The sequence below is a fragment of the Sus scrofa genome, chromosome 10 (assembly GCF_054392235.1).
Source record: "Sus scrofa isolate SSC_HxYL_T2T_F1_AM1 chromosome 10, Sscrofa_HxYL_maternal_Yorkshire_Landrace_v2.0, whole genome shotgun sequence".
Classification (NCBI taxonomy): domain Eukaryota; kingdom Metazoa; phylum Chordata; class Mammalia; order Artiodactyla; family Suidae; genus Sus; species Sus scrofa.
The window spans coordinates 54165495-54188637 of record NC_139392.1 but is presented as its reverse complement, the minus strand read 5'-3'; the positions used below and the strand labels follow the sequence as shown (position 1 = coordinate 54188637).

At 46.6% G+C, this 23143-nt stretch overlaps 1 protein-coding gene across 2 annotated transcripts in view; it reads right to left on the bottom strand.

Annotated features, from left to right (window-relative positions):
- Positions 1–2155: 2155 nt before the first annotated feature.
- FBP1 (fructose-bisphosphatase 1) overlaps positions 2156–23143 on the bottom strand; it is a 33692-nt gene continuing 12704 nt past the window's right edge. Inside the window, exons 2-7 of one of the 2 annotated variants that reach the window (XR_014817167.1) lie at positions 19937–20099; positions 16451–16543; positions 10465–10897; positions 6447–8375; positions 4132–4251; positions 2156–2485 (exon numbers count right to left, since the gene is read on the bottom strand). Coding sequence is in view for 1 of the 2 variants with exons in the window: in NM_213979.1 (NP_999144.1) it covers positions 2294–2485; positions 4132–4251; positions 6447–6584; positions 10757–10897; positions 16451–16543; positions 19937–20099 (847 nt within the window). In the remaining variant the exon portion in view is untranslated. 2 annotated transcript variants of the gene reach the window in all.

Here is a 23143-nt window from a genome sequence, read left to right as displayed (position 1 = left end):
TTAACCACTGCGCCATGACAGGAACTCCTGTAATGCCCCTCTTTCTCCCTAGTAACTTGCCTTATTTGATGTTTGCTCTGCCTGAATTTAATATAACTATTCCTGCCTTCTTTTCATTAGTCTTAGTTTGGTGCATTTTTCTCCATTCACTTACTTTGATCTCTATGTCTTTATATTTAAATTGAATTTCCTGTAGACAACACAGAATTGTGTCATGTTTTTGCTCCACTCTTAACTGGTGCCCTTAGATCATTGACATTCAAAGTGATTATTCATGGAGTTGGAGTAATGGAAAACAGTAACGGTATTCTTTACTATTTTCCTTAGCCACATCCATCAAAGGCCGATCAAAGTTATTCTTGGGAGTTCCCGTTGTGGCTCAGTGGTTAATGAATCTGACTAGGAACCACTAGGTTGCGGGTTCGATCCCTGGCCTCACTCCGTAGGTTAAGGATCTGGCGTTGCTGTGAGCTGTGGTGTAGGTCGCAGACAGAGCTCGGATCCCGTGTTGCTGTGGCGTAGGCCGGTGGCTACAGCTCCGATGCACCCCCTAGCCTGGGAACCTCCATGTGCCGCAGGAGCGGCCCTAGGAAAGGATAAAAGACAAAAAAAAAAAAAAAAAAAGTCATTCTTCATTTCTGTTACAATTTTTTAAAAAATCTCCAGTATTTTTTTATTCTTAGGATTTCCCTCTTTCTGCTTACAGTCTTAGAATGGCCTTAGTGACGGTTATGGTGCCGTCACTAATAAGCCTGAAATCCTAGCAGCTTAGTACAACAAAGCTTCGCTTCTCTTTCACATCACAATCTAATGTAGATAGAGCAGTGGCCCAGGCACCCAGGCTTTTGTCCTTTTGTAATACTGTCATTGAAATGCCCTTTTAAAGCATGGAAGGGAAAGAAGGATTATTCATCGTGTTTTCAAACTGGAATTACTACACATCATTTCCACCTACATTAGATTGGCAAAAATCCTAATATATGTAGAGCTCTAGAAAGTCCAGATGTTTCTTTTTTCTTTCTTTTTTTTTTTTTTTAGGGCTGCACATGTGGCATATGGAAGTTCCTAAGCTAGGGGTCGAATCAGAGCTGCAGTTACCAGCCACAGCCACAGCTACAGCAATGCAGGATCCAAGCCAAGTTTGCAACCTATGCCACAGCTCACAACAGTGCTGGATGCTTAATCCACTGAGCAGGACCAAGGGTTGAATCCACATCCTCATGGATACCAGTCGGGTTTGTTACTGATGAGCCACAAGGGGAACTCCCCAGATGTTTCTTAACTTCTTCTTCTTCTTTTTTTTTTTTTTTTTTTTTTTTTTTTTGTCTTTTGTCTTTTTAGGGCTGCACCCAAGGCATATGGAGGTTCCCAGGCTAGGGGTCTAATCGGAGCAACAGCTGCCGACCTAGGCCACAGCCACAGCCATGCCAGATCCGAGGCACATCTGCGACCTACACCACAGCTCACGGCAATGCCAGATCCTTAATCCACTGAGCGAGGCCAGGGATCGAACTCACAACCTCATGGTTCCTAGTCAGATTCGTTTCTGCTGTACCACGACAGGAACTCTTATTTCTTAACTTCCGATATAACTTGCTGTATTCATGGACTTCCAGCTCAGGAAGACCCAGAGTCAGCTAAGGGAGAAACTGTTTCTACAGAGAGCCTAGTAGAATCATAGTGTTTGGCCAGGAAGTCACAGATGGTTACCACCACTAATCGTTTATCACTCTCCAATCCCCAGAGGGTATAAACAGCATCCCCCCGTGTTGATGCTGCATACCCAGACCTAAATGGACAACATAATGAAGAAGCAATACATTAACTCCAAGTTTAGTGGCCAGACTGCTTGGGTTTGTATTTCAGCTGTCACTCATTGGCCAGAGATGTTGGGCAGATTACCTCGGTCCTCCATTTCATCATCTGTGAAATGGGTTATTCATGATACCTAATTCAAAAGGTCATTGTGAAGATTAAACGAGTCATCTAATGTTACATGGATTAGCTGTTATTATTACTATTATTATTGCTATTACTATTATTTGGCACAAAGTAATGAAGACTATGTCTCCTCTGTCTACTCAAAGTATGTCTTGACCATCAGTGACAGGACTGAGATAGCATTTTGTTTAGGTAGCACACGGCATTCACAGCATTTGATGGTAAAAATATCTATACTTTTTAATTTCTGTGTCTAGGAATGTATGATGCACTGCCAGAATAAGGTAGCACCGTGCAAGAGAAAAGGTCCAAATAAAAGGCAATTCTCTTTGGTGTGGGCAAGGCCCCCTCTTCACTTGGCTGCGTGCTTCTGATATATTTCCAAGAGCTCAGTCACGTCTTCAGGAGACCCCAAGATGATTGGCGCCCTCTGGTGGATGTCAGTGGGAACGATGTCCAGCACAGCTTCCTTCCCAGTGGTGGCCAGTCCTCCTGCCTTCTCCATGACATAGGCCATCGGGTTACATTCGTATAGCAGTCTTAACTGGAAAACAAGAGCAGCTGCTCGCATCAGAACACATTACACAGAAAAGAGACTTGTTCCATAGCAAAACAGTGCAGAGCTCATCCAAAGGAACTGAAACTTTCTCTTACCTTCCATGAAGGTGTAAAAACACCCCCCACCTCCCCACCCACCCCCTCTCCCCGGACTCCTGCCCCGCCTCCCGCAGCAAAGTTGCATCTAAGACTGAACAGTTAATTTAACCGTTTGGTTAAATGAAGCCATTCATCAAGCCAGAGCCTGCAATTGATTGCCTGATGCGAATGTGAGGCAGACCACCTGGACTCAGGCTGAATGACATTTTGGCAGAACCGATGAGACCCTTCTCTTTACAGCACGGAAACTGAACCCAGTGAGTGATTCTGTGTGTGTTTTGGATGGAGCTTGGCCTATTCTAAAAGCATTTAAAAGTCCACGGTACTGTCTGGCTGCAGACATCTGGAAAGCAGACTGGGCTCCTCCAAACAGTATAATATTGTTTGCGACTCTGTACACATTCCTTTTACAATTCTCCTAAGGCTCTCGGGTTGGGATTTAGTATGTTATACATCTTGGCATTGACTTTTAAATATTAACTTTTTTATTGTGTGCATTTTCATGCCGGCTGCCTACTGAGTAGACGGCTTTTTGCAGGTGTTTCCTGACTCTGTTTCCATACAGGTGTCATGGCTAGATTTGCAAAACTGAAAAAAAAAAAAAGGAGGAGCCTTAATATTTGCGTTAAGGAGCAATTTTTTGGAGGCATTAAAGGGCTGTAAAACAGGCTAATTACATAGGTTGGGATGCCTGAAATGGCTATGGCATGAAGGATGTTTTAATTACATAAGCGTGTCTTCAGTGAATGGGGCGCCATGTACCATAAATGGATCTGACCATGTCTGAAATACATCAATTTCTAACTATCTTAAGGGGATCCTAGTCCTTCTCTCACATTACAAACAACAACACAAAGACTATCTGTCCTTTGGGAAAAACAAAGGGACAATACTTGGGAAGAAAACACGCTGTCCCTTGGTGTAGAAGAAAAGTGAGGCGTCGCTTAGCCAGCACGAGTGAGCATAGCCCACCCGCTTGCAGACACGCTGCAGGCATTGGACCAGTGCATCATTCACAGCTCACCTGAAAGCTCTAGGTTTCCCCAGAGATTCTTTCCTTCCCTAGAAAGGTATCATTTTTCCAAGCAGCAAATGTCAGCTCACGAGTTATTTCAATTTTATGCCTTTTGAAAGCAATCAAAGAAACCCTCTGTTGGGAATACGTATGTGATTTGCTGCCTTGGTAATGAGGCTGGACTGTTTCATTTCACTTTATGAATGGAATTCATGTTGCTCAAGCCAAACCATGGACCCACTGGAAGCGCTAAGCATTTTCTTTTCGTCCCCTCGGACCAAAACACCATGACTTATCTCCAGGAATGGAGCGGCTCTCAAGAGATCCTTTTTAGCTGATATTGCCTGGCTTTAACCAGGACAGCCTTTAATCTAGAAAAGAAGTTGCTGCGGATGTCCTTGGCACCCTACGGCAGAGCCTGACAGCTGCCATGACTCTCCTTCCTTCCTAAATCAAATCCCCCCAGGCTGCAAATGAAATCCACTGCCTCTCAGCCATTCTTCAGGGCATCACGTTACCTTTCCTTTGGGGCTTTTCTTGTTTGCTGGGTACATAAAGATCCCTCCATAGACCAGCGTGCGGTGGACATCGGCCACCATGGAGCCCACGTACCTGGCCCCGTAGGGGGCTGAGTTGTCCTGCAAGGTGAAGACCAGCAATAATTAAGATTATAGAAAAGAGTCCTCAGAGTTCCCACTGGGGCGCAATGGAAACGAATCCAACTAGGAACCACGAGGTTGCAGGCTAGATCCCTGGCCTCGATCAGTGGGTTAAGGATCTGGCATTGCTGTGGCTGTGGTGTAGGCCAGCAGCTGTAGCTCTGATTTGGCTCCTAGCCTGGGAGCTTCCATATGCTGCAGGTGCAGCCCTTAAAAAAAAAAAAAAAAAGACAACAACAAAAAAAATCAAACAGAGCACCTAAGAACTGTGTGTTTGGGGCTATGCTAGGAAACGTGATGAAAATCCTGTTCCCAAGAGGTAGAAAATGGGAGTTCCCATTGTGGCTCAGTGGGTTAAGAACCAGACATAGTGTCCGTGAGCATGCAGGTTTGATTTCTGGTCTCGCTCAGTGGGTTAAGGATCTGCCATTGCTGTGGCTGTGGCGTAAGCCTCAGCTGCAGCTCAGATTTGACTGCTAGCCTGGGAAGTTTCATGTGCCTTAGGTGTGACCATAAAAAGAAAAAAAAAAAAAAAGGCAGCAGAAAATGGAATCACAGAGACAGAACATCTTACAATGGCTCAAATTACCTGAGGAGGCCCTGAGAAGGGTAAGGTGGATTCTGGCTACAGGGTTGGGGCAGGACCTTGCAGGAGAAGATGGATTTTGCTAAGGAGCTAGGCGAGAGTGGGGTTTGCATCTCACAGGAGCAGGAACTGCCCAGGCAAAGGCGGGGCCAACGTAGAGAAGCAGGTGTGTCTGCTTTGTCCCGGGGAGGAGAAAGCTGGAATCTCCAGAGAGTAAAGCTGGAGAGGGCACCAGCTCAGAGGACCCTGGATGCTATACTGACAACATTTGTGCTTCCTCCTCAAAACCCAGCAGCTGGACTTCCCGTCGTGTCTCAGTGGTTAACGAATACAACTAGGAACCATGAGGTTGCGGGTCAATCCCTGGTCTTGCTCAGTGGGTTAAGGATCTGGCGTTGCCGTGAGCTGTGGTGTAGGTTGCAGACTCGGTTCGGATCCCATGTTGCTGTGCCTGTGGTGTAGGCTGGCCGCTACAGCTCCAATTCGACCCCTAGCCTGTGAACCTCCATATGCCGCGGGAGTGGCCCTAGAAATGGCAAAAAGACAAAAAAAAACAAAAAAAAAAAAACAAAAAAACAAACCAGCAGCTTCCAAAGGCATTACGCAAAAGTAGGGCAAAATAGGATATTCCCACTTAGAACCAGCTCTACCAACAGCTGTTTCTTCTCTTCATACTCAGTGATTTGTTGTGGTTGTTGTTTCTTTTTAGGGTCACACATGCAGCATATGGAGGTTCCCAGGCTAGGAGTCAAATCAGAGCTGCAGCTGCAGGCCTATGCCACAGCCACAGCAACGTGGGATCTGAGCTGTGCTGGTGACCCACATAACAGCTCATGGCAATGCTGGATCCTTAACCCACGGAGCGAGGCCAGGGATCAAACCCACATCCTCATGGATACTAGTTGGGTTCTTAACCTGCTGAGCCACAATGGGAACTCCATACTCAAGGATTCGTAACCTCTTTAGAAAGATACCACAGTGGACACTCTTAATCTAGAGACGATGGATGGAAACCCATTAGGTGCCACAGCGCAGGGGCCTGCAGGAGAAGAACCATGTTTTGTATTGGCTGGGATCAGGGACTCCAGGGGTGAAATATGTTTTACTGCCATGAACTCATTCATTTGGCTGACTTTATTATTTTTTTAAAGGGAGGTGATTTGATTTTATTTATTTATTTTGCTTTTTTAGGGCCACACCTGAGGCATATGGAAGTTCCCAGGCTAGGGGTCGAATGGGAGCTTCGGCTGCTGGCCTACACCACAGCCACGACAACTCGGGATCCTTAACCCACTGAGCGAGGCTAGGGATCAAACCCGCATCCTCACGGATCCTAGTTGGGTTCCTTAACCACTGAGCCATGAAGGGAACTCCCATCTGGCTGACGTTATTGTCCTGATTTTCTTCTGCCAAGAGAAAGTGGCCAAGGGGCTGATATCTCAGGGTGGGAGTTTCCAGTTCCCAGCATCTGAGCAGGAATGCAACTATGGGGTCAGGGCCCACGAATCCACCCCTTCTGTCCCTGGCAGCTTTCACCTCCAGGGTAACTCGGCCCCTTCCCCTCTGCTCACCCCCAGCCCTCACTTACTGGGGGAAACTTCTTCCTCTGGATATACTCAGTGATGGCAGGGTCGAACTCCTTGGCATAGCCTTCATTGATGCTGTAAATGCTCCCCTTTTTTTTGATCTTCACATCCCTGTCCACCAAAATGAACTCTCCGATGGCCTGTGAAACAGGAAGGAAAGTGGAGAGGTGATCACATCTTCTCCAAGCCTGTGGCCGGGGGGCGGGGGGGGGGGGAGATGCAAGGCTTGAGGTCACGCATGCGCTTCAGCATGGAGAGCTTATTTTTTGTTTTGTTTTGTTGATGGAGGTAGAATTGACGTAAGGTTGGGCTTGTCTCAGGTGTGCAACAAAACAGTCGAATATTTGTAATGCTGTGAAATGATTATCAGCAAGGGAACTTCTCCTTGTCCCGGGACATCAATGCCTCTGGGAAAAAAACAGGGGGAGTTCTCATCATGGCTCAGTGGTTAACGAACCCGACTAGGAACCATGAGGTTGCGGGTTCAATCCCTGGCCTTGCTCAGTGGGTTAAGGATCCAGCGTTGCCATGACATGTGGTGTAGGTGGCAGACGTGGCTCGGATCCCGCGTTGCTGTGGCCGTGGTGTAGGCTGGTGGCTACAGCTTTGAGTTAACCCCTAGGTTGGGAACCTCCATATGCTGTGAGTACAGCCCTAAAAAAAAAAAAATTGGGGTGCAGATGGGAGCTAGGTTATCGGGAGAGACTGCCCACTGAGTTAAACCAAAGTGTTCGTGGCTGCTCTTGGCTTTCCATCTTCCATTTCTATCTTGATGTTATTTTCCCTTTTGTGAGCCGACAGAGACGAGGGCAGAACACTGCGTTTTGGCTCACAGCACATCTAACTTCCAACTTCCAGTGCCTTTGCTCACTGATCTGCAGAGGGCTTCTCAGAACGCAGCCTCCCACAAAGTCGCAGTGCTAAGCTGATGCCTTTAGGGCTTAGGTTCTTCAAAGGAGATTGGAATTTGGGAGGAAGCTGTCACATAACTCCTGTGGCTCTGGACCAGGAACTGTTTGGGGCTCTTAAGGGTCTCCAGTAAGAGGGTGACAGAGGATCTGCCCCCTGGCAAGAGTTCAGAAGGGAAGATCAACACATCTCTCCCCAGCCGTTTATCCCCATAACAAAGACCAGTTCCTGCCAATGTGGAGCGTGTTGGAGCTAGAAAGGAAGACAGGGAGCAAGAGTGGAGGGTTGGGAGAGAAAAGAGACTCTCATTAACGGTGATCACTGAAAGGTATCACTGTGACTGGTTCATTTATTTTTATTTTTTTGGTAAAAGTCCAAAAAAACGAAGTCATCACACAGTAGATGCTCATGAAGCCATGCTTTGCAGATGCCCTGCCCTGGGAGCTGGCCAGAGCATCCCAGCTGTGAAGGAGCTTAGCTCTCTGATACAGAGACATGGGAGACTGAGAAGCTTTTCATATATGAAAGCACGTGAGAAATGCAAATAAAGCTGTTGTCGTCTTTTCAGCAGAAACTGAAAGCCAAGATGAAAAGAAAACGGAGTTCCTGCTGTGGCACAGTGGGTTAAGAATACAACTGCAGCCGCTCAGGTCACGACAGAGGCATGGGTTTGATTCCCGCCTGGTGCAGTGGGTTAAAGGATCCAGCACTGCTGCTGTGTAGGTTGTAGCTGCAGCTCCCATTCAATCCCTGGCCTGGGGACTTGTGTATGCTGTGGTTGCAGCCGTAAAAAAAAGAAAGGAAACAAAAAGAAACAGAAGGGAAGGAAAGGAACGAGGCTCAGTGGTAAATGAACCTGACTAATATCCATGAGGATGTGGGTTCAGTCCCTGGCTTCACTCAGTGGGTTAAGGATTCGGCATTGCCATGAGCTGTAGAGTAGGTCACAGATGCAGTTTGGATTCTGGGTTGCTGTGGTTGTGGTGTAAGCCAACAGCTATGGCTCCAATTTGACCCCTAGTCTGGGAACTTCCATATGCCGCAAATGTAGCCCTAAAGAGACAAAAAAAAAAAAAAAAAAAAAAAAGAGAAAGAAAGAAAGAAAGAAAAGAAAGTAAGAGAGAAGAAGAGAAAAGAAAAGAAAAAGAAAAAAGAAAAGGAAGCTCTAAGCTGATGCAAGGCTCGCCCCCTTGCCTCCCTGCAGGCATCAGGAGCCAAGGGTGCCTCAGATCCGGAGAGGGCAGGCAGCCATCAAGGAGTATTACAGGCACCCTGCATGGTTCTCCCAAACACCGAGGGGCCATCAGCTGTGAGGAGGGCAAGAGACTATGAAACACGCGGAGACTTGCTCTCAGAGACAAAGTCTGCGATCTGGAAACAAGAAGAGATTTAATGTGTCCTCCACATCCATCAACTCAAAGCCAAGAGAGAAGTGACCAGAAATCCGCAGACATCAGTGCTTTTGGAAACTGCACCCTGGGCTCAGCGTGAACTTTGCTCCAGTTCTGCCGATGTTTTCCCCTGAGATCAATCACCTCCTCGGGAGGCTGGTGCTGTTTCCCTACTCTTGTTTATTTATTAAGCATTGGTACTTCCAGTGCTAAGGAGGCAAAGTCCACTTGTGCAAGAGTGCAGGGGACAAAGATGCCTACATCCTGACGTACAGGACCCGCCAGCCACAGACCCGAGGCCTCACCACCAGCAAACTGCCCCTCACAAGATTCTGGCGGCTGCTGGTACCCGGTGTTCGGTTTGTCAGCAAAAAGCACCAAATCCATAATGGATTCCATTCGTGTCATCTGAGGACGATTCTAAAACTGAAAGATATTTATAGGAGTTCCTGTCTTGGTGCAGCGGAAACGGATCCAACTAGGAACCATGAGGTTGTGGGTTTGATCCCTGGCCTCGCTCAGTAGGTTAAGGATCCAGTGTTGCCGCGAGCTGTGGTGTAGGCCAGCAGCTGTAACTCCAATTTGACCCCTAGCCTGGGAACCTCCATATGCCATGAGGTCAGCCCTAAAAAGCAAAAAAAAAAAAAAAAAAAACAAAAACAAAAACAAAAACCACAAAACCTGAAAGGTATTTATAAACCCAATTCTTTTTCTCTTGGGACACTGGACCCAATGCATAATAAACGTGTCAACCTCTTGGAGATGAGTCTATGGAATCCCTCTCAATGGTAGGTTTAGTTGGGCCAAAGATTTAAAGAGATTTCTTTGGTCAGTTTAGCTGCTTGGCTGAAAATGTCCATGAATAGAATAAATGAACAACTCCAATTGATTGACATGTGGAAGAAATTACCCACAAGTTAAAACGGTTCATGTATATTTTTCATGGCACCTTGGGCTCCTTTCCCATAATGGAGCTTTTCTCTCTAAGGTGGACTAAGGAATTAGCTTCATTTCCTTCTTTATTTTCAATTCCTTGGGTTCGTCAAAGCCTTCTCAAAACCACAAGGGTTCACTGAAGGTGTGAGCACACGTGTAGGACCTTAGATGAATCTGGGAGCTAATTCTGAAGAAACGCGGCAGTTCACTGCATCCGTTGGGACCCCCGTTCAGCTCAGGCAAAGACGCTGGTAATGGATAGAGTAGGTGGCAAGCAGACCCGCCTCGGGCCCCATCTGGTCCATAAATGTATTTTAGTTGGCTAGCACAGTGTTGTACAAATCCAGAAACACTACGTTTTCTAAAAAATCCAGTGTTTGTTGAAACCCTGGAAGCCTTGGCAGGATGGAGCCACTATTCGTAAGGAGTAACAACGGCTGGACATCCCCAGGTCCCCAGCACCCCACCATTACCCCACCACCGCCTGGCTGTCTTTCCCCAGCAGACGCCACTCATTTTCATGGCCTGCCTGGCCCTGTGGGCATCTGAGTCGGCCAAGTAATGTCTGCTCTGAGGAATTCATCTTGGGAGTTCCCGTGTGGCTCAGTGGTTAATGAACCTAATGAGGTCCCATGAGAATGCGGGTTCGTTCCCTGGCCTCGATCCGTGGGTTCAGGATCCAGCATTGCCATGAGCTGTGGTGTAGATCGTAGACCGGCTCGGATCTTGTGTTGCTGTGGCTGTGGTGTAGGCCAGCAGCTGTACCTCTGATTTGACCCCTAGCCTGGGAACTTCCATGTGCCACGAGTGCGGCCCTAAAGAGCAAAAAAAAAAAAAAATCTTCTTGGAACAAAGACTTCCCCCATGCTCTGGACAGACATCCTGCCTCACCTTGATAACCCTTTCATCATGTATATGTTGTCCCTCCATCTCCCCCCCAACCCCTCACCCCATCATCTCTGTCCCTCCAGGGGGTTCATCTTGCACCTCTAGGTACCCCCCCGCCACCAAGACACACAACAGACACTCACGGCCGCCAGCCAAGCAAGCACCTAACATCCCCCAGGGTCTCTCACCGGGTCCAGCATGAAGCAATTGACTCCATTCACCATGGCCAGGACCAACATGGTGGCACTGCCATAGAGCGCATAGCCAGCTGCCACCAGGTTCCGGCCTGGCTGCAGTGCGTCCTTCTCAGAAGGTTCATCAGTTGAATTCTGGGGCAAGAAAGAAAATAAAACACGTCTTTGGTTTGGTTCTGGTCTGTTTGGTGGGTTCTCTTTTCCCGTTCACACACTAGCAAGATGCGTTAGCAAGGTGCTCTCCCCATGAAAGAGGGCATCTTCCCGGAGGGGGGCCTTCTTCCACACGTCAGTAATATCCTGATTATATTACCACAGCAGCATTCCCAACAACCCCCTGCATCTGGAGCCTTCTCGCCAATCAGAGTCCTCCTCCAATTTTATTAATTTGATAGTCCTTCATTTCGCCATTATCACTTTCAGAAAAGAACGTGCCTCCTGGCCAGCGCCCACTAATTTAATCTGATTACAGGCATCAATGCCTTCCCCCTGCCTACTCCATCTTTATTTAAACAAATTAAGCCTGGGCTGCAGGGCTATGAGTCTGGTGAGGAAATCAATTTCATGAGCTCCTGCCAGTTGCAGCATATACTCCAGTGAGCCGTGTGGTCCATACTCCCTCATCAAAGAGATTCTCAGAAATACAGCAATGGAGACCACTTCTCCAAAGTCATTACCATGTAGGGCAAACACTTTCCATTTTGGGGGACCATGACCTACAATAAAAAGTACATTTTTTTTTTTTTTGTCTTTTCTAGGATTGCACCCGCGACATATGGAGGTTCCCAGGCTAGGGGTCTAATCGGAGCTGCAGTCACCAGCCTATGCCAGAGCCACAGCAACACCAGATCCAAGCCGAGTCTGCAACCTACATCACAGCTCATGGCAACGCCAGATCCTTAACCCACTGAGTGAGGCCAGGGAAAGAACCCGCAACCTCATGGTCCCCAGTTGGATTCGTTAACCACTGAGGCACGACAGGAACTCCAAAAAATACATTTTAGGAGTTACCATCATGGCTCAGTGGAAACGAATCTGACCAGCATCCATGAGGACGCAGAGTCGATCCCTGGCCTTGCTCAGTGCCTTAAGGATCCGGTATTGCCATGAGGTGTGGTGTAGGTAACAGACGTGGGTCAGATCTGGTGTTGCTATAGGCCAGCAGCTACAGCTCCAATTCGACCCCTAGCCTGGGAACCTCCATATGCCGCAGGTGATATGATACATTCTCATTTGCAACATCCTTTAAAGATATCCAGACCCCACAGCTAAAAGCAGGGTTTCAGAAGTGCTCTAGCAGCTTCAGAATCCAATTTGCTTCCCTTAACTGGACACAGGGATACTTAATAACAGACATATAGAATGTGGTTTCTGAAGCTGAAACTTCCTAGCTCTGTGGGACCCTGGGCAAGTTAACCTCTTGTTTCTTTATCTATAAAGGAGAGGTACTGAAAATTAAGCATCATGCAATGAAAATAGGGCCTGGCATATAAAAAGGACTCAACAAATAGTAGCTATTAATATTACTTATCTTGTGTATTAAGATTCAATAGACAGGAGTTCCTGCCATGGTGCAGCGGAAACAAATCCAACTAGGAACCATGAGGTTGCGGGTTCGACCTCTAGCCTTGCTTAGTGAGTTAAGGATCCGGCGTTGCCATGAGCTGTGGTGTAGGTCGCAGACGTGGCTAGGATCTGGTGTAGCTGTGGCTGTGATGTAGGCTGGCAGCAACAGCTCCAATTCGACCCCTAGCCTGGGAACCTCCATATGCTGCAGGTGTGGCCCTAAAAAGACAAAAGACCAAAAAAAAAAAAAAAAAAAAGATTCAACAGACAGTATCACAATCTAAACTAACTTGAGGAAGGAAAGGAGGGAGGGACGGAGAAAAGAGGAAGGAAGGGAAAGGAAAAGTATTGATTCATGTATAATTCGAAAGCCCAGTGGTTAACACAGCTGCATTCAGGGATTTGGCCCATAGGACAGGACCCCCTCCTCTGCTTCTCTATTGCTTCCTCCTCTCTGGTGCCAAATGGCTCCCAGTAGGTCTGGACTCACATCCAGTCCTTTCAGCAACTCAAATAGATGATGTAAGCCTCTTTTCCAACGATTCCAACAGTACTGTTATCATCTCATCAGCTCTGATGAGAACATGGAACACTGGACCACATCCCTAAGGGACCCCTTTGGAACCTATTTCCAGGCACTATGTTTGGGTCACCATTACTGGGTTCCAGCTATGAATGGATGGTTTGCCACTGGGTGGGTGCACTGAGTGATTCCAGCCCAGAACCAGTTCTGCAGAAAGCAAGAAGCTCTCCTAAGGGCCCAGAAGTCCTGAAATTGTTACAAGCAATTAATAAGGCATTTGAAAACTGAAATGACTTAAAGGCAATGTCACACGCATCACCTCCTTCAGGCTTTTAAGGGAACCACTTCAGCTTTATGAACAAGGGATGGAGGCTCACGGTTGAGTTATTCCAGCATTCATAATTCAAGCTGCTGTTGCAAGCTGGTTTGATTTTTTGAGGTGATAGCCAGTGTCTCCCAGTATTATAGTTTTTTTCCCCCCTCATAATAATTGGTTATTTGGGAGGTTGAGATGGAAACTGAGGCTGGCAAACATTAGTGCTGCTGCAGCTTTGGTTGAGTCATTAACCAGAGGTCTTCTTCTACATGAAGAATTTTGCTGCTGGGAACCCCTGTCGCTATACTACGCAAATCTGATGCTTTGCAGGCAAAATGATGCACCTCCATGTCTATAAGAAGAATGGGATGTTTCATGGTATGATTTGGAAAATAGATTAATTTCTGCCTTTGCCCTTCTGGTCTGAGCATCCGAACCTCCTATTACTGAAGTTGATCTGCCTCTCAGCCAAGACAAATGCAAGATATATCCCAATGACAAAAGACAACTGTCCCGTGGTGGTCCCACTTTCCATAGTTGAAAGGAGATTATGGGCAACGCTAGACAACAAGTCACCTTGAAAAATCAAGCACACGCTGCAGTAGCACTTCCGTTCCGGCCTTGGTACCGCAGAATAGGATACATTATAGGCTGAATTAGCCGCCTCATCCGTTAAGATGAAGGAAAAGGCTCAGCCTCAAAGGCATCTGTGAGCTTTTATTTCTAAAATAAACAAGAAGGTTGAAGCCAAGATGACATATTTTAGTTTTCATTGTGTTTTATGGTGGACCCATGGGTATTTATTCTATTTTTCACTTGGCTGTATGTTTGAAGGCTCTTCCGTAACCCCCACCCCACCCCACCTACCACACAAACACACACACACACACACTTTTTTTTTTTCTTTTTAGGGCCTTACCCGAGGCATATGGAAGTTCCTAGGCTAGGGGTCAAATCAGAGCTACAGCTGCTGGCCTACACCAAAGCCACAGTAACTCCAGATCTGAGCCTTGTCTGCCACCTATACCACAGCTTACGGCAATGCCAGATCCTTAACCAAGGCCAGGGATTGAACCCTCATCCTCATGGATCCTAGTGGGGTTCATTAACCACTGAGCCACAAAGGGAACTCCCCGCACATACACACACTCAAAGAAAAAGAAGGAAAGAGAGATTTTGGAGATAGAGCTCCAGTCCAGATCACACAAGTAGGATAGACCCAGGGCCAGTGTGCTTTCTATAATTTATAGCAGGGTCGGCAAACTCTTTCCATATAGACTAACAGATAGTAAATATTCTAGGCTTTCCTGTCACATGGTCTTTATCACAACCACTTAAGCGAAATCAGCCAAAATCAACATATAAACAAGTGAGCTGACCATATGCCATTAAAACTTTATTTATGGATGCTGAGAATTAAATTTTTCATTTATATATGCTGTGGGTCATGAAATATTACTCTTTAGTTTGTTTATTTGTTTGTTTGTTTGTTTTGTCTTTTCTGGGGCCACACCTGAGGCATATGGAGGTTCCCAGGCTAGGGGTCTAAACGGAGCTGTATCCACCGGCCTACGCCAGAACCGCAGCAACGCCAGATCCAAGCCATGTCTGTCGCCTACACCACAGCTCACAGCAACGCTGGATCCTTAACCCACTGAGCAAGGCCAGGGATCGAACCCGAAATCTTATGGTTCCTAGTCGGATTCGTTAACCACTGAGCCACGACGGGAACTCCCTAGATTTTCTTTTTAGCTATTCAAAAATGCAAAAAAGGGCGTTTCCTTGTGGCTCATCAGTAACAAACCCGACTAGTATCCATGAGGACGTAGGCTCAATCCCTGGCCTCTCTCCGTTGGTCAAAGATCTGATATTATTGTGAGCTGTGCTGAAGTCACATATGTGTCTCGGATCTGCTGTAACTGTGGCTGTGGTGTAAGCCAGCAGCTACAGCTCTGATTGGACCCCTAGACTAGGAACTTCTTTTATTTATTTATTTTTTTCCTTGCCTTTTGTCTTTTTACGGCTGCACTCAAGGCATATGGAGGTACCCAGGCTAGGGGATCTAATCCGAGCTACAACTGCTGGCCACAGCCATAGCAACTCCAGATCTGTGACCTACACCACAGCTCACAGCAATGCCTGATCCTTAACCCACTGAGCGAGGCCAGGGATCAAACCCACATCCTCCTGGTTCCTAGTCAGATTCGTTTCTGCTGCACCACAACAGGAACTCCTAGTCTGGGAACTTCTATATGCCGCAGATGCGCCTTCCCCCGATAAAAGCAAATGAGTTCTTTTTCGATCACACAATGGGCTGGATTTGGCCCTGGGAGATCACAGTTTGCAGACTCCTGATTTAGAAGATTTTGAGGACAATTTTGATATAAATAATCTCTATTGTTGTCATATTCTCACAATTCTCAATTCACATAGTTATCACAGTAGCTACCCTATACTGTCTAATTTATTTTATTTATTTGTTTTTGGCTGCACCTGAAGCACGCGGAGATGGAGGCTGGGAGAAGCCTTGGGAAGAAGCCTCCTTCCCCACTCTAGCCTTGGACAAGGTGGTTCATATAGTCCAATGCTGACTTCAACTTGATATAAGTCAAGACTCAACAGCGTTCCTCAGTCCATGGCAGGGTGGCAGCAGCAACAGAAGCAGTAAAATTGAATACATCATTGAAATTTTTTTTCATCTCACCCCTAAAACACAAAGATTTTCTTTTTCTAGAAAAAATCCTGATTCTAACCAATAAGCTGTTCATGTTTTCCTAGACTCTTCTTCTGACACTTACTCTCTCAAAGGTTCAAATAGAAATCTTCCCTCCTTTTTCTTTGGTTTGTTTTTGTTTGTTAGTTTTAGCTGAGCCCAAAGCATGTAGAAGTTCATGGGCCAGGGCTCGAACCCCTGCCAAGCAGCGACCAGAGCAGCTGCAGTGACAATGCCAGGTCCTTAGCCCACTGCACCATGAGGGAACTCCTATCTCTTTTATTTTTAATTTCATTTCCTATCATAAAAGAAAGCAAGGTACAGGTGAAAGAGGGAAATATCTTTCTCTTTCCACCCACGTTTACATTTTCTTTCAACAACTTATTGGATTGTCACTCTGCGGTTAATACTGGAAAAGTCATAACTTGAGATATAAAACTATTTCAAGCCTCACAGAGTTTCATGGTGTACATTCTAGCTGTGCCGCCAGTAATGAAACAGGGCTGGGGGCTGTTCAACCTTAACTCTCCTTTTGATCCCAAGTCAGAGGCCGGATCCATCACATTTTACCTTTCTGTAGATGCCAAAGATGGTTCCAATGGACACAAGGCAGTCGATGTTCGACGATCCATCGAGGGGATCAAAACAGACCACGTATTTACCCTGAGCAAAAAAGAAAAGAAAATACAACTTTACATTAAAAATGAACTTGTGAGAGTTCCCACTGTGGCTCAGTGGGTTAAGAACCTGACGGCTATCTATGAGGATGTGGTTCCATCCCCTGGCCTTGTGCAGTGGGTTAAGGATCTGGCATTGCTATGAGCTGTGGTGTAGGTCGAAACTGAGGCTCAGATCTGGTGTGTCCATGGCTGGGGTGTAAGCCTACAGCGGCCCAACTGCAATTCGACCCTGAGCCTGGGAACTTCCATATGCTGCGGGTGCAGCTATAAAAAGAAGAGGAAAGGAAAAAAAAAAATAAATAAAAATGAACTCACTATAACAAAATAGAGAGTAAACACTAAAGAGTTAAAAAAGGGAATCTAGGAGAAAGTTCATGAAATGCGAGTTTTACATCCTGGCAGAGAAGGTATGAGGTGGTATACAGAGGGAAAAACAATAGGAGTTCCTGTTGTGGCGCAGTGGTTAACGAATCTGACTAGGAACCATAAGGTTGCAGGTTCGATCCCTGGCTGCACTCAGTGAGTTAAGGATCCAGCGTTGCCGTGAGCTGTGTGCAGTTTGCATACTCAGCTTGGATCCAGCATTGCTGTGGCTCTGGCGTAGGCCGGTGGCAACAGCTCCGATTGGACCCCTAGCCTAGGAACCTCCATATGCCTTGGGAGCAGCCCTAGAAAAGGCAAAAGAAAAAAGAAAAAGAAAAACAACAAATATATATATATATATATATATATATATATATATATATATATACACGCACAGACACACATATCTCATAAAAAGAAAGGCAGATAAAACAGCTTATCATAGGAGGTGTAGATGAAGGTAAGGAATACAGATAATTAAGTTATAATTTCCTACATTACTGATCTGGATATATCATAATTTTGGTTTGAGTTTCCTGGCAGTCAAAGGAAGAACAGGAATAAGATTGATCATGTCATTCTCTTTATTCATAAGGGAAAACTGTAATATCTGCAATGAAGCAGAGACAACATTAAGGAAGATTTTCATGCAGTTCTTACAGATGACATTGGAGTTACAGGACACAGAGTTCTAAACCATATCCTTACCGTAATTCCCAAAGGAAATAACCCTCAGCTATCGTGGGACTAAGAAAGATTTATTCTTTAGACAAGCTTTTCAGAGGTTTGCTGGAGCTGGTGGTACATCTCTCAGGAGCCAATGACGCACATCTCTGCCCAACTCTGACTTCGGTGACGTCATGCCCATAACTTAAAATCAACTCTGAGGGCCATTTGCTCAGTTGAAAATGGCAAGTGCTATAAATTAGAGGTTTTTTTTTTTTTTTTTTTTCCTAGTAAAGAGTCAGTTTTCCAGCACAGCACTGGGGATTTTCCATTTCCACTTTATCGTTTTTTTCCTCCGTGTTTGGTCACCCCGTGGCTTACGGCGTCCCCCAGCCAGGGATAAGATCCAAGCCGGAGTTGTGACCTACACCACAGCTGCAGCAACTATGCTGGGCCAGGGATCAAACTTGCATCCCGGGGCTCCCAAGACACTGCTGATCCTGTTGCACCACAGCGAGAACTCAGTCCATCTTCACTTTGAAATGTGGTTTTTAAGGGCGTTCCCATTGTGGCTCAGTAGGTTACAAATTCAATTAGTATCTATGAGGATGCAGGTTCGATCCCAGGCCTCGTTCAGTGGGTTGAGGATCCAGCATTGCCGCAAGCTTTGGAGTGGTTTGCAGACACAGCTCAGATACTGTGTGGCTGCTGCTTTGGCTGCGGTGTAGGCTATAGCTCCGATTCGACCCCTAGCCTGGGAAATTCCATGTGCTGCAGGTTCAGCCCTAAACGGCAAAAATTCTCTGATTCTCTGACTTCTTGCTCTTCTTAACAAATCACCCTGGCTGACGCAGGAGAAACTGTTATCTGGAAAACGGGAACCCTCTTATCACAAAGCACATTGTGGTCAGAGAAGCTGGACCGACTGAGAGAGAATATTAAACAACAAATTCAATCCACATGCCTGAAAAGCCAAGTACCTTCAGGAGCCCAGCAAAGAACATGGATGTTGAATCTGACACATTAGTAGTAGTTTAGGAATGACATAAAACAAGATAATCACGTGGGGCTCCCCATCCCTCTTATAAAGGTCAGCTCAGTTATGAGGCAGCCTCTTTAAATTCATCTTCTGCTTGGGTTTCTTTTTTTTCTTCTCATTCTTCTCCTTTATGTCCCCAACTCATCTCAACCAGAGAAAGAGTGTAAGCCCATAGAACTGCATGGCTCATCTCAAAAGTTTTCTTATTGGAGTTCCCGTCATGGCGCAGCGGAAATGAATCTGACTAGGAACCATGAGGTTGCAAGTTCGACCCCTGGCCTCGCTCAGTGGGTTAAGGACCTGGCATTGCCATGAGCTGTGTTGTAGGTCTCAGATGCGGTTCGAATCTGGCGTTGCTGTGGCTCTGGCGTAGGCCAGTGGCAGCAGCTCCGATTCGACCCCTAGCATGGGAACCTCCATATGCCGTGGGTGCTGCCCTAAAAAGACAAGGAAAAAAAAAAGTTTTTTTATTATTATACCATTGTTGTCATTGTGTAAAATCTAGATATACTCTTTCATTCACTTTTTCAATAATCATTTGCTGTTGAGTCACCACGGCGCTCCAAGTATTGTGCTAGATGCTGAGATACAAAGAAGAATATAATTCATTCTCTGCCCTCAAGAAGCAATCAGATTAATCGGTTCCAATGCATGAATCAGTGGTGGGAACTGCGAGCAGTTTATTTGTTTATTTATTTATTTATCTTTTTAGGGCCATACCCATGGTATATGCAGGTTCCCAGGCTAGGGGTTGAATTGGAACTGTAGCTGCTAGCCTAGCCTACGCCACAGCCACAGCAATGCAGGATCCGAGCCACATCTGCGATCTACACCACAGCTCAAGGCAACGCTGGGTCCTTAACCCACTGGGTGAGGCCAGGGATCGAAACTGCATCCTCATGGATACTCATTGGGCTTGTTACCACTGAGCTGGGAACTCCAGCGAACAGTTTAGATTGGCAGGAGAGTTGGTTGTGAAGGTTGGGCATTGGATGGATGGATGGAGGTGACGCAAAAGAGGTAGTTAATGGAAGCCAGACTTTGAAGTGCTTTGAATATGACAATAAAAAGGAGTGGAAATGAGTCAGAATCTTTGAGTGTCTCCCATGTATGAGTGCACAGGAGAGCTGGTAACGACATGGACTGTGGTCGTAGCATGGACAAGAGGGCAGGCTGAGCTATGTCTGTGAAATGAGGATTAATGGTTCAGGCAGGATTCCTAGGAATCCAGCTTGGCTTAGTAAGCAGAGCGAGAAGGGAAAAAAAACTGCTCCATTCAACCCCTTAGTAACAGAGAGGCAGACCCACCCTTTTCTCAGGTTCTACTATTATGGCGTTTTTATCTTCTTCTGACACGAGAACGCAGGTGGCAAAAGATGACTTTAACACGTTAATAACCAGGTCATTGGAGAGGACATCCAACTTCTTCACTTGATCACCTGTCACGTTCGTGGAGCCAGCAATTCCATAGCTAGGAGGATGAAAAGCAAAAAAATATCAGCCATGACCACCAGAATAGGTAGATGTACCTAGAAACCCAGTAAACCCCATTTGTTGGGATTTAGAAGAAAAGAGAGAAGACACATGGTTTGAGAGAAATAGAATAAGAAGAACGAAATAGAAGAATCCCTCTGGATTGGCTCCTTCAGGAAGTATTGTCATTCACTGTCCAGTACCTGTCATGGTACCCAGCACACCTTTGTGGTTAAATCCAAGTTTCTCAATCTTTTTTTTTCCATTATGGTCCCGAAGGAGACTTTTTTATTTTTATTTTTATCTTTTTGCCATTTCTTGGGATGCTCCCGTGGCATATGGAGGTTCCCAGGCTAAGGGTCTAGTCGGAGCTGTAGCCACCGGCCTACACCAGAGCCACAGCAACTCGGGATCCGAGCCGCATCTGCAACCTACACCACAGCTCACGGCAACACCGGATCCTTAACCCACTGAGCAAGGCCAGGGAACGAACCCGCAACCTCATGGCTCCTAGTGGGATTCGTTAACCACTACACCATGAGGGGAACTTCTCCAAAGACTTTTTCAGACTTTTCTTCTCTCACACACTCCTCCATAAAATTTTAACTTAATTAAAATTTTTTCTTTTTGATTTTTAGGGCCACATCTGTGGCATATGGAGGTTCCCAGGCTGGGGGTCAAATCAGAGCTGTAGCTGCCGCCTTACACCACAGCCACAGAAATGCAGGATCCAAGCTGTATCTGCGACCCACACCCCAGCTCATGGCAACGCCAGATCCTTAACCCACCGAGTGAGGCCAGGGAGCAAACCTGCATCCTCATGGATACTAGTCAGGTTCATAACCCACTGAGCCATAATGAGAATTCTAATTTTAATACTGCATGTAGAGTATATGTCTATTTATGCGCTGTATGTGCCTATGTCTTAAAAGGTACATACAGGAGTTCCCGTCATGGCTCAGTGGTTAACAAATCCGACTAGGAACCATGAGGTTGCGGGTTCGATCCCTGGCCTTGCTCAGTGGGTTAAGGATCCGGCGTTGCTGTGAGTTGTGGTGTAGGTTGCAGACGCGGCTTGGATCTGGCGTTGCTATGGCTCTGGCGTAGGCCGGCGGCTATAGCTCTGATTAGACCCCTAGCCTGGGAACCTCCATATGCCACGGGAGCAGCCCTAGAAAAGGCAAAAGACCAAAAAAAAAGAAGGTACATACATAAAAAAAACAATTTTTTCCCTGTGAGTTAATGCATAATGAAAGACACAGCAAGCAAGGGAACCCGGCTAGGAGATGGGGACTAAGCCAAGGGATCTATGGTTTTATAACTGAGAAGATCCTAAAAGAAAAAGAATTATTGACAGATCCTACCACCTCGTTTTATAGAGGTGGGACCTCACTCCCAGCCACCAGCAGACTTCTCTAAACTAGAGAAGCTGTGACAAGCTCACTTTGGCTTCCAGGCCAGGCTTCTCTTGGTGGCACCTCGCAGCCTCTGGTGGGAGTCCCAGGGGTCAGAGGGAGTGCCGAAGCCTGGAGTCTTTATTTTCAAGGTACCTGCAAGTCTGTAATGGCGAGTTCCCAGAATCTCAAGTCCAAGTTTGTTAGAATGAGGCAAGAGGAGGGTTATCATAGCCTGCAGTTGAATAGGAACACTGAAAGGAGAGGAGAGGAGTTCCCATCATGGTGCAGCAGAAATGAATCTGACTAGGAACCATGAGGTTGTGGGTTCAATCCCTGGCCTCACTCAGTGGGTTAAGGATCCAGCATTTCCATGAGCTGTGGTGTAGGTCACAGACAAGGCTCGGATCTGGCGTTGCTGTGGCTGTGGTGTAGGCCGGCAGCTATAGCTCTGATTAGACCCTTAGCCTGGGAACCTCCCTATGCCATAGGTGCTAAAAAGGAGAAAAAAAAAAAAGAGAGAGGAGATGTCTTAGAGGAAGGGTGCTTGGAACAAGATTAGACACCGGATGTGGGAAGGGAAAGAGTCAAAGCATTGAAGATACTGCCAAACAGCTCAGAGTGGGTGATCAGGGGCACCGTGGCACCCTGGGCTGAGATGGCTGGGAGCACTGGCCCGGGAATGGATTGCCATGACATTCACGGCTTCCACTCCTGAAGATGCATTTTCTCCAGACGTAACTTGCGTGTCTCTGGCTGGACACAACTGAACCAACAGCAGAAACAGTCCTAACCCATCTGGCCTGGCTCTCTCTAAGAGGTAAATCAATTTATCATCCAGCCCATTTTCCAGCATCACCTCTTTCGGCACCGTTCCCTTGCCCACCTGGAAAACAGCCCTCCTCCCAAAGCCCTTTCTTTTTTCTTTCTTTTTTTAATGGCCACACCTGCAGCATATGGAAGTTCCTGTAGGTGGGTGGAATCGGAGCTGCAGCGGACACCTATGCCACAGCCACAGCAATGCTGGATCCAAGCCCCATCTGCCACATATGCCACAGCTTGCGGCAACACCAGTTCCTTAATCCACTGAGCAAGGCCAGGGATCAAACTCATATCCTCTCGGATACTATGCTGGGTGGGGTTCTTAACCTGCTGAGCCACAACGGGAACTCCCCACTTCTCTTTTCAGCGTATGTCATTCGTCTTTCGTTGAGTGAAAGAGCAAGATTATCTATCAGACTTGCAGCTGGGGTTTTGCTTCTCTTTCTACATAATATTTCTCATCTCAATTGTGAAGCTGACGCTGATGAAGAAAGAAGGCAGCCAGATTCTGGGTGGAACCGGGGCTTGAAAGAGCCCAACAGCTCAAAGACATCTCCAGCAATGGCTCTACTGGAGCCAATAGGCTCTCCTTCCTCGTGTTGGAGATTTTCAGCATTTAAGTCACTGCTGATTCAGGAGGATCAATAGCATGGGTGGAAAGGAACTTGGGCTTCATGACAGAGACCTGCTCAGCCCTCAGCTCTGCAAGCCCACTGCTCTTTCTGAGCCCTCCTTTCCGCTCCTGCTCAGGCAGGGCAGTGATGCCTCGTTGGGCTGTTAAGGATGATATGCTTCTTGTGGACACAAAGGGTTGAGCACAGCCCTT